At 39.7% G+C, this 12,118-nt stretch overlaps 1 protein-coding gene across 1 annotated transcript in view; it reads right to left on the reverse strand.

The window, feature by feature from the left end:
• The window catches only part of EIF2B3 (eukaryotic translation initiation factor 2B subunit gamma), a 95,401-nt gene that overhangs the window by 29,474 nt on the left and 53,809 nt on the right, over window positions 1–12,118 (reverse strand). The window contains exon 6 of the mRNA XM_058030584.1: window positions 585–715. Within this exon, the coding sequence (XP_057886567.1) occupies window positions 585–715 (131 nt within the window). The remainder of the gene's footprint in view (window positions 1–584; window positions 716–12,118) is intronic.

Raw genomic sequence — 12,118 nt, forward strand, 5'->3', positions numbered from 1 at the left:
TTGGTGAAGGGAAATATTCACCTCACCTCATCTCCATGGCTAGATACTCAGCAATCATTAACAGATTTTATCACATGTAGTGAGTAAGTGCTTATTTTTATTCTGCAGGTGTGAATTAAGGAATCAGGACAGATGCAATGTTTTGCCCAAGGTCACACAAGGAGACAGCAGAAATACTAGAAATAAAATCCAGAATCTGAGATCCTGTCGAGTTCCCAGTACAGGGTGGTTAAGGCTTAGTCTGTTGTCCTACCCAATTTTAGGAACTCCCTCCTAAAATTACATTTTCAACAATGCATCTAACTTTTTTCCAGAAAAAAAAACCCAAACAAACTAGAGCTCCTAGCTGATTTGCTAATGGTTTACACCAAAATAAGGGAGGACAAAAAATGCATATAGTACACAATACTATTTGAAAAAGAAATCCACTAGAATACTTGCTAGGGAAAAAAAGGTTCTGAGGAAAAAAAAGCTGAGTATCTAAAATAGTGTTTCAGGCTAGTTTTGTACTCTACTCCATAGGTCAGCTGTAGCATATGGGCTTTAAAACTTCCATAAACCCAAATCTTTGATATTGTACTGACCTAGGGATGCTTGCTCTTTTTTCTTTTGGTCCTCTTCTTTGTTGTCTAGTCCTTGCTGCAATGATGCAGGAGAAGAAAACTGTTTCCTAACCAGATGTGGAATCAGTTCACTCCGGAGAGATGTGATTGTCCTGGGGAAAGAGACACATGAGGTCTGTGAATGCTAAAAATTATGTCTTCATTTTCTTTGCATAACATCATCAGACATTTTGCACACTTCGTGAGGATGAACCAAAATAGCAAGACATTAAGACAATGTCCACTAGTCACCTGCTTCCTTAATGCATTAAAATATAAAGAAATATTCAAAATGAGGAAAAAGCTTCATTTTCAGAACTATGTCTCCTATAGTTTAACAGATGTGACTATAATTTAATATGCCATTATCCTACAATTCATACTTCTGTGCAGATGGAATGCAGAAAGTACCAACATTGTAATGACAAAAACTGAAGTCACTTAATATGGCTTAAAAATGGCATCAATTGACTGGAAAAGAGAGAATAAAGCACCCACAGAGGGAAAACCTAAGCAGCTCCTCTTCTTTGTGATAAAACTATGGAAATGCTCGAGGATATATGAAATATCAGATCGCTGAAGTAAAATTTTTATGATGCATTAATGATATTCCTGTTCAAATGACAGATCCAGAACATTTTAAAGATTCAATCCATTAACAAGAGAAATTAAGACATTTCAGTTTAGGTCCCAAGACCTTAATTTTCTTTAGATGCTCCAATATAAAAGGTGTAAGTGAACAGAAAGCTTCCAGAGGCTTCAGCTGACAATACACCCATCTTCTCCTTGTACAGAATTCCACTTTTATGGTATCCATTCTGATACCCCAATACTAGGAGGTGGGGAAATCAGGAGGAGTTTTATCCCAAATCACCTATGCCTTAAACAAGGGTCTCAATCACTAGTGTATCTCTACTCTTACATTGATTTATACATTGCAATGAATCAACAAAAAACTCTCCCAAAAGACAAATATCAATGTAGAAAGTCTGTTGTACCATGGGATTATAACCCTGCAAATTTAATTTTGACTATGAGAAGAAAATTTTATTTTTCAATAAAGTATGTGGGGAAAAAAACCAAATCAACAGTTTTTACAGTTGGAGTGCAGTCTTAAAATAGCTTTATTGTTGTTGTTTCATTATTTTAACAATCTCCATTTAGTTACTGAATTGTGGATTATTTAAAGTAGTACTTGGGAAAATCATGCGGAAAATGAACTCAAACTTGGCATGTGTAAGAGGAAGTGCTAAACTTCAGAGGAAGGGTTGGAGAACTAACACAGTGAATTTGGCTAGAGGAACTCAACAAATAACAACCCACAAAGAAAGAGGAGTTGTTTAGAATAGAAGACAGCAAAACTAGGAACTAACTAACAGATTAAATTATGAAAGTACTAGAATGAGTACAGTGAAAATTATTTTGGTTGGCAAAATCTCTAGCAAAGGGGGATCTTACACAGTTCAAACTTTAAGACCAGCTCAAAGCCCACCCAGGCCCCTGTTCAGGTCAATGATAGTGAAGCAGACCTAAGGACCAAAACAGCTTTTCCTGTCTCTAGCTTTGAAGGGAAGATTTAGATGTGATTGCCAGTTCAGCCCTATGAACAAATACAGAATGTTTCTTTTCCTTGACAAACTTTTTCTTCAGCCCTCAGTGCAGGTTGTGTCACATCCTCTCTCCTGCAGCCCACCTCTGAAACCTTGCTTTTATGTTTTATTACAGTCAAGGAAAAGCTCTAGCCTTTAGTCTCTCCTCCTGCTCGAAAATAAGATTATAATCACCTTCAGATAGCTGTATTTCAGGAACTAACCAAGTGAAACACTTCACTCCCTAATCACCGAATTTCTGCCTGCTAACCACTCCCAGGCGCGCTGGGCCGCGGCCGCGCCGCACTCCCACACACGTGGGGCTGTGCAGATGGGCAGTTTACTAGCTCCCAGTGTTTGCCTGCAGCTGTGCCATTCAGCAAGGATTTCCTGCTTGGGTTTTATACTGCATCCAAAACCGACAATCCTCTGTTTCCCTCAGAGGCTGGCTATGGCATTTATAAGATATATTACCTATAAAATACCCAAGTATTTGGCAGTCTTAAATAGTCTGATGCAGAGGACAACACAACACGGTAGGAAATGAAAGCAGTGGAAAGGGGAAAAGACAAAGTTTTGCAGTTTTGCCTGGTTTTTGATGGTTTAATCTTTCTTGGCCAAACTCCTGAAGCTTTCCTGCAATTCTCTGAAGTGCTAGCCACATTCCTTTACCAAAGGTGGAGCAAATCTCTGGGTCATCCATAAGATGTGGCTCAGAAACACATCCTTCTTACTGGAAAAGGAAAACCAAGAAGGTTTGCCTCTGCCTGCTGTTGAAGCAATTTATATGCAACATTAAAGGAATTTGCCCTTGGAAAGTAATAAAAATACACAGTAAGGCCCTCTGTGAGAAAGATTTGGGAATTTTTCGCAACATATCTTGCAAATGAAGATATACAAAGTGATAGCATGAGACTATTATCTGACTGTCAACAGTGGGAGAAACCAAACATCTTGCTGGAACTAGGAAAGGAATTGAAATCAAAGGAAATGCAGAGGGACTGAAGATCCTTCATCAAAAAAGACAAAAATTAGCAGGAGTTTGGAAGAACCAACTGGCCTGTAACCTAGTGACTAAAGAAGACAAACCAAAAAGGTTTTTGATCTAGTGTATTTAAAATTCTTACAACTAAATCCCAAACTTCACATGACTATATTAAGAAGAAATAAACATAAGACTGTATAAGCTGAAGAAAGCACCGTTTTTATTCTCTTCAGGTTTTAAAACCTGGAGCACCCTGGTTTCTAAAGCTCCTTGTTTTCATTAGCACCAAGTGAAAATGAAATATGCACTGAGATCCACAGAAGGAAAAATCTGCTACAACCAGGAAAAAGAAAGTAAAAGGGTGAGTGGAAGGAGAGGAGGGCACACAAAATTTTGGCAGAAATCCAATTCTAAGCCAAGGTGGAGTAAGCATGCTCTTGACACCTCAGAGCAAACTCCAGAGGGTAGAGAGCATAAACATGAACCTGCCTTTGAGAAACATTTGCCAAAATAAATATGTTTTCATAAAATCTAGCCCAAGTGACAGGCCCTTTTTCATGACTTTTCATTCCCTAAACTTTGATTTTTGAAGTTCTATCTGTCTGTTTTCACCTCAACAGAAAGTTGCAGGTTTTTAATGAAACCACCAAAGATGGAGAGTGCTGTTAGATGTCTTCTTGTAAATGAAGAGAGGGGGACACACTAATCCCTGAAGCACCTTATGTGGCTCCAGAATCCTGAGAACAAGAGTTGGCAGCAATTTTGAAACAGGCTGATACTGATCATATTTTAAGCATGCAAAAAGAAGTATCATCCCTGCCATTCATGCAGCAGGTCACAACTACAGGGGATGCTGGCAAGAGATGGTGCATAAATGGGGGAAATGAAGACAACTGGGCAGTTGAAATTCATGGTGCAAGTGCAAGAAAAAAAAAGTAGGAATTCAAGTGAAGATGAAATAGTTAAATATCAAAAGAACCTCCTGGAAAATTCAATATTAAATGTATCTAAGAGATTAGAGCACACATCAGTTACTTGCAGTCAGCTATGTGGATTGCAGACTCAGACTCACACAATATAAACTTAGAATATTCAAGGTCCATTTTACTTAAAATCTAAAACATTAAGGGACAAAAATGGCTATTTGGTCAGAGAACTGTTATTTTACAAGCAAGACATAATTATACCTTTAGAATCCCTTTATCCCTGGTCCCTGTGCACTCTCTGTATTCCCAGTGTTTCTGGGATTTTTACATCTCATTAAAGGCACAGATAAGGTTCATGCTAAATTAAATAATTTTACTTGTGAAAGAACTTTGGGTGAAAACACCTCACCTAGGTCAATAAGCTTAACATTTAAACACAGCTATGCAGAGTGTTTCAGAAACTTTTAACTATAAATAAACTTAAAAAAATCTACAACATGGCAGAATTCAGTTTGTATCTATGTATGTTATATTATATTACATTACATTATGACCCACAGAGGGCCAACTTTTACTTGTTGCTGAAAAGCTATTGCCTCTGGGATGAAGCTTATTGAAACTTCAGCAAGAAATTAAGAACAATGTAGCCAACTGAAACACAAGAAGAGTTTTGGGGGGAAAAACTCATACTGTCCCCTTAAAAAAAGACCCAAAAAAAGGACAAAAAAAGATTTCACCATTATGCTTTAATGGGCTATGATTTCTGTTCTTTGATATATGTATTGCTGGAGACTCTGTCATAAGACATAGAAAATAATGGTTCTGACCAATGAAGATAAGGAAAGGAATCTCATAAAATATTTTACAATACAAGAGTCTATTTGAATCTAAGTTTAGGTGACCTTGCACAAGTCTAGGTAACTGTAAGTGCTTTTTGGCTTGATCCACAGCAGGAATAGGAGCATCCACAGCAGGAACAGGAGCATCCACAGCTTCTGCTTCCTGCAGCTAATTCTCACCAGCTTCAGACCCTGAACACAACTGTCAGTTCCATTTACCGGCTGTCATTCATTTTCATTTTCCATGTTTAATGTTAAACACCATAAAATAGTATTAATGAGTATTAGCATTCTAATATCCTCCCTGTTTTATTAATCTGTGATGAAGCATGAAATCTACTCTTGCTGCCAGCACCCACCTGTGAAATCTGCTGTTACCCACCATGGGTAGCTGCAGGGGGCTTCCCTTGCTATCACTGTCAGCACAATCAGCTACATCTACAGGTGCAGATAGTGTTTGTGATTCCCCACTACAAACAAGCAGATCATTAGCCCTTTCATACCTATTTGTATCCTTTTTTTTTTTTTTAAACAGGCAAATGTTAGCTCTTGTACAGCTATGCAAGTGTACACTGGGTTGGGTTCTGATCTTAGCTCCATGGCCTTCAACAGAGATTCTTCAGATCACATCAAAAGAACATGAGGCTGTATTTCAGACTGGTGCTCATAATTAATGTTAGAAATGTACACATAAATACAACTAAACAAATCCTAAGGCAACTTACAGTTTTGGCCAGAAAGGAGTTGCATGTTTATACAGAACAATAAAGATGTAAGAAAAAGGGAGGGAAGAATAAAAAAAAAGAGGGTGTGTTGGAAGAAAAAGAAAAGTTAATTCTGAACCCTGTAGGTACATAGTTCATGGTTCTCATCGTTTAAAGGATAAAGCCAAATAACATTTAAAAATTCCATGTAAGCTGGGAGCTCTCTTGTTGAATCTCAACGTTATTTTCTCCTGATCCTTTGATGGAGATTAAAAATTTCCATGTGAATACAAAGAAAGAAACAACAGTTACTCTGAGATTTTTTTCCCTGAGCATTTAATGCTCCAAACTAGAGCAGCCAGCCACCATTCCCATCTCCTCCTCCCTCCTTCAAGAAAAAAAAGTCAACTCACTTTGAAGAAAAGACAAAACAGACAAAACAGGGTCAGGGCAAGGGGGATTAGGGAAATGATATTTATATCATGGACCAAATTAAAATGTCAATGCAAGAGGCAGGCAAACAGCCCATGCCACATATATACACCAGGCATGTTTCCTCAAGGAAACAGGAAAGAGTTTTGAAAAGAGTTAATGCAGTCCTGAGTTAATACCACCTGCCTCAGACTCAACACCACTTAAAAGACAGTGTTTGGGTCCATTTCCCACAACGCCGTTTTAACAAGCACAATGGAAAAAGGAATTACAGGACTTTTCCCCTTCTTCTCACTGATTCATTACTAAAAATGCTGGAATTTCTGAGACATGCTAAGAATGTGGAGAAAGCAGAGAAGGACTACATTAAAAAGGGAAAAAAAAATCAAGTGATAAATCTCGAGGGTGTGCCACATCTCTGCAGAAGGCTAATTCTGCCCTTACATCTTGCAATAATCCTTTTGCCTTTGTTTGGTGTAACCAAGACCAATTATAATAAAGGAAAATTCCAAAGTAACCAGACAAGCAAATAAATTATCAGGCAATTAATTGTGCCTAATTTAATAACCTGCAGCACTTGTCACAGCATTAAACATCTGTTATATCTTGCTATGTTCTATTTCTCCTGTTCTGCTCTCAAAATCTGGACCACAAAAAGAGCAAATACATTTCTCACACCCTGCCATAATTTCATATTAATTGTCAGTGTCTCTTATTTTTGAAGTTAAAAGCCTAGGGAGAAGACAAGGAAACTTTGAGAAATGTTCTACTAAAAGGTAATTCCACATGACTGCATTTGTGCTTCATTTGTCTTTCCATACTATTTTCTAACTAAAACCTTCAAGCCTGACAGCAACATACTCCCAAAGCTCACAAGAACGTGCATGACTCATTCAAAAGCCATTACACAGCAAGCCAGTAAAACTGCACAGCTTTGCAGGCTCAAGTTTATGAATGACTTCCCAAAACTGCAGAATCACCACCAAAACCCCACATTCTGGATGATGGAGGGAAAGCAGAAGACACGCAAGTGACAGTCACAGGCACCATAACACAGAGAGAAACCAGATCAAAGTATGAAAGGGATGGTATGGATGCAAACCACATAAAAGCTGTTCTCAAGTTCCACCAAGTCTGGATGCAGTTAAAGGAGCAGGGATCTAACTTCCACTTCTGCCAAAAAGCCCTTTGGGAAACAAGGCAGCTTTCTGAAAAATTGACCACAGAAATTAAAACTCCTCAATTACATACTCAAATCCTTTGAAAGCGTGTGCACACTCAGCTCAGGTCATCTAAGTAACCTTAACTCTGCCCACTTGCCAAACAGCCAGCAACACCCCACAGCTCCCAGCTAACACAGCTTTTGCACAGGAATGCCAGCAAGTTTAGACATTTTTAGAACTTCGCTCTGACCAAAAGTCTCTGAGGCCGTCGGAGGCCACCCAGGGTGTTTGGCAGGTTGTACACACTGCTGAGGAATGGATCCCATTCATTCCCAGACAGCATCCCATTCTTCTGAAACAAGCGCACCTGCAACAAATGGGACTCCTTGCCAGAACTCATCTTTCCCGTTTCTCTCCCACCTCTGCCTTTGCAGCCATCTGTGTCTGACTTACCAACTTTTTTCTAAGTGCCTTTGAAATTAGGCTCCTTTTCTGAAAAAGAAACAGGCATTCTGACAATTTGCCTAAACAAACACATATATATGATGCATTTGATAAGGCTGACATGTATCCATAAACCGATGAGTTATGTAAACTTTAGGTGCATAATTATGTATTTAAACGCTTCAGACTCGTATAAAACATGTAAGTGTCAGAAAATCCAGACACGGCTGTAGCTTCTCCTGGGCAACCTCTTCCACCCCACACCACTATTGCATCACAGGCACTGGAGATGCCCACATGACTTTACTCATTCTCCATGCAGATACTGTGTTTGGTGGTCTGCAATCATACAGACCTATCCTCAGTTTGACTAATTTCTCTCAGCAGTCTGGGAAATAAACTGGAAGCTCTATGTGCAATTCAATCCTGCTTCCACCTATACAAGTACCATTTCTATACCATTCTCCCCAGCAATCACTCTACCTTAACTCCCATCCTCTATTCTCATTGCTAATCTTTGCTCCCCGCCTCCCTGCAGGACAACTCTTCCGTTCTTTTTACCATGGTTTTTGCAACACGATCTTCTGTCTGTGATAAGACTAAGCTTTTTTTTTGTCTTCACTTTATCCTTTCTTGGAAAACTTTGAAAGCTTTTTGGCCAATGAATCCCATCTCCTCTTTTTCACAAGACAGCTTTTATTCATAATGTTCTTTCCAGGTGGTATTAATCCATAAAAGTTTGGTGTAAAATGCTGTAGGAGCTACAGTTCATCTCTGCATCTTTGATTTAGGGGAAATATCACTCCTCCTTCTCCATTCAGCTCTTGGACTTCTTCAAAACCAGTAGCTCAACTAGACAGCATTCAGCATTTCCCATAGACTATTGAAAATGTTATACTCCTTTTTTTTTCCAGTTTTTTTCACTTTAAGTAAAGAAATTCACAATTGCTCCTCTTTGATTCAAGATTGTTCTAAGATCAATCCTTACCTCATGCTCTAGGCTCCTTATCATTCAAAATGGAACTCAGAGTACCATTACTGATTGAATGATGGTTCACTAACTTAAGGAAGACACTTCTTAGCTACTCTATTCATGTATGAGTGCTCTATCATCAGTGGTAGCATTTACTGTCCCATCTATAGGCAGGAAGTTAGATGCCTCCCACAACAATAATTCAATGCAATAATAAAGTCAGCAAGAGTGCTAGAGACATATTTATGATTGTTCATGCTTCATTTGCCTTGCTAAGGCACAATGAAATTTAACACTGAACACCCAGAATAAAAAAAAAAACAAAAACAAACAAACTATAAGAAAAAGCAGAATACTATTAAGACAATAATTGTTTTCTCTCTTTACCCAAAATTCCATCTGTCAGTAAAAGGGGACTCAGCATTTCAGAAGGATATATCAGTGACTGAGGTGTTGTGGAAGAAGAGATTTAGATGCAAAACAGAGAGGGACAGAAAAGAAAACATTATCTTGAAAATTGTACATTCAGATCATCTGAGTGAAGAATACAAGGGAATTATATTTTTCACTGCAAGAGACACATATATGATATCATAGTATAAGGATTGTATCCTCACAGGGAGATGCCCAGTAAGGCAAGATAGTAACTTTACCCAAAGTATTATCTTACATGCAAGTAGTGCTGGGTACAGAAAATGTACTGCATTGATAAAAGGAATGTTTAGGGTGATACTGCCCAAGTGGCCATGATTTAAGAAGAAAAAAATCAATGGGTAAAAAGCACACAAAGATGGGTAAACGAATTACTTCTTGGCTCTGAAATCACATCTTGTGTGAAGACAGAAGTCAGCTTGACTGAAGGTTACCCAAGGAAACTGAAACTGCATCAAACAGTGGAAAAATAGTTAACCATTTTTAATGTTTATTATCAGATCAGAACAAGCCCAGCTGAGGCCACCAAGAGGGCCAAGAGCACATGACACAGGAGGAGAAGCTGGGGGAGCTGGGTTTGTTCAGCCTGGAGAAGAGAGGGCTGTGGGGGAATCTGATTACATTTTCCACTACCACAAGTGAAGTGATACAGAAGACAGACAGAGTCTTCCAAGAGGTGCACAGTGAGAGAGCAAGAGGCAACAGATGCAAGCTGCAACAAGGGAAATTCCAGCTGGGACATAAAGAAAATAACTTTTCAGTGAGTGGTACAGTCCTGGGACAAGGCCCAGTTTCCATCCTCAGAGATTTTCAAAACTCCACTGCAAAAAAAACCCTGAGCAACACACAAGTTAGACTTGAGCAGGAGGCTGGACTAGATCTTGCTAGACATTCCTCTCCAATCTAAATATTTCTATGATTCTATAATTGAATGACATCTTTCATGGCCTTCCTATATTTACCTTTTTTGCAGAATCCAAAGGGTCATAATATGATGGTGTAAGTCACAGTTAGAGAACAAAACTGACATATTTTAACATTTACCTTAGAAAAAGTGTGCATTAGGAGCAGCATTAGCTCCAATGCAGCATATCCAAAGATATGTCTACTCCCAGGTAGTCTGCCAACAGGAAAAGGAATTGTATGTCTTACAGAAGGCATTTGCTGAAAATCATAATGTGTTTAAATCTAGTTTGGATCATTAGGGCTTTTCCCCCTGAGGTTTCAGGAGTAAGCTTGATTGGTACCATGGAAAGATGATAGCAGTAATGATACCCTGGGGGATGAGGACATCAACAAATTTTAAATGCTGGCATTTCTAGTAAGGAGCAGGGAAAGCTCCAACAGCTGGATATGTTTGACAAGGAAAGGAAATGGGGAAGATGAATTGCCATTTCACATTGTAATAGATTAAATGCACTAAGGAGGAGCCTGGGCTGGGTTGATTGCGGGGTGTTTTTCCCCCTTTCTCTCTTCCTTGTTTGAAAAGCTACAATCTATTTGCCCTGACTTCACACAGTATACTTCCTGTAGGAGCTATTTGTTTATTTATCCGTTTTAATCACAAGGAAAGTATTCATTATAAAATCTCTCCTTACAGCAAAGGAGAAACCTTCCAGCCACACGGCTGACACATGTTACTTGCAGGTATTCACAGAGCAGGTTCTGTTTTAAGCCATCTTTCAGGCAGCCACACAAAGACCACCAAAGCTGGGTGTTCAGCTCTGCCAGACCTCCCCCAGCCAGCAGCCCTTGCCAGGAAACACAGGTGACAGCCTGAATGATAAAAAGGCATTTAGAGGGGAAAAAGAAAAAAATGCACTGGTTTAGTCTGGGCAGTACCTTAATATAAACCTGCAGGGGCCTTTGTGTACAGCAGAGCACACAGCCATCCAAGCAGGAGCTCCAGAGACAGACACTCACACCTCCAGTTTCCAAAGATCTCACACTGCCCTGCCCTTTAGCAAGGGAGGAGAAGGGTGGCTCTACTGCAGCTCTTTTCATGGCCACAGATCCCCCAACACAGCACTGAGACAGCAAACCCTCCTCTCCCCTCCTGGTGCTGGCCCAGCAGAGGCTCTCTGTACACAGCAGAGGAGAGCTAAGCAGAGAAGAGTGCTCTGGGATTGCAGCTGAAGCAGTTTGGAAAGGCAGAGCACTATGACCTCACACAATTTGCTCTTATTTAGTTTAAAAAAAAAATACCAACCCAAACCCCAGTGTTTAACTTTGTAAACAAATCATACTGACTTTGGCTATAAAGTTTACTGCAAATTTGCTCAGTTCAGAAAAGAGTTTCTCTACTGGCAGATTCTGGCAGGCGGCTCTCCAGCGCTGGAAGAACTACAGAAATCTGATTTGTTTTCTTAGCTACAGCTCAGACTCTCACAGGGTGCACCCTGAGAGGAGGGCTCCCCAGGGAAAGTGGGTTTCCCTGGTGGCAGGCAAGATGGTAGCACTCAGCATTCCCAGGATAAGGCACTGTGAATTGCTAACTCAGACGTTTTGACCTGAGCACAGTGCTGCTGTTTGTCATTCTTGCCTTTCCAGTACCACAATTGATCCTTCTGGCCACAGGAAGAGCTGCCCACTTCCCAGGTGACTGTACCTGGGAAACTGTGGCATTTTCTACATCCAAAACTTCAGAAGGACTAGATTCTGGACAAAATGGTGATTTTCAAAACACATTACTAAACACAATAAAATTTTACGTGGTTTTAGGAGGAAGAGGGGTGGGGGAAAAAGGGGGAAGGACACCATAAAAGTATGTGAAATGTCCTAATATGTAAGAGGAATACATGTGTTGTCAATTTGGTTTTACATATGCCTACACAGTCTTTAGAAATGAAGCCTGAAGATCTTATGTCACAAAGTGCATGTGGCACTCAGGTGGAGAACAGAGAACCCAGAACATCTCAGCAAACACACAGTGGCATCTGCCTCCACCAAATCTGAAATGACCACCATTCAGAGGTGGTGCAACTAGGGTGCCTGAAGAAAAATTGCCCAGAATTTCCTATTTTAAGTTT

The sequence above is a fragment of the Melospiza georgiana genome, chromosome 9, assembly GCF_028018845.1.
Source record: "Melospiza georgiana isolate bMelGeo1 chromosome 9, bMelGeo1.pri, whole genome shotgun sequence".
NCBI classification, from domain to species: Eukaryota; Metazoa; Chordata; class Aves; order Passeriformes; family Passerellidae; genus Melospiza; species Melospiza georgiana.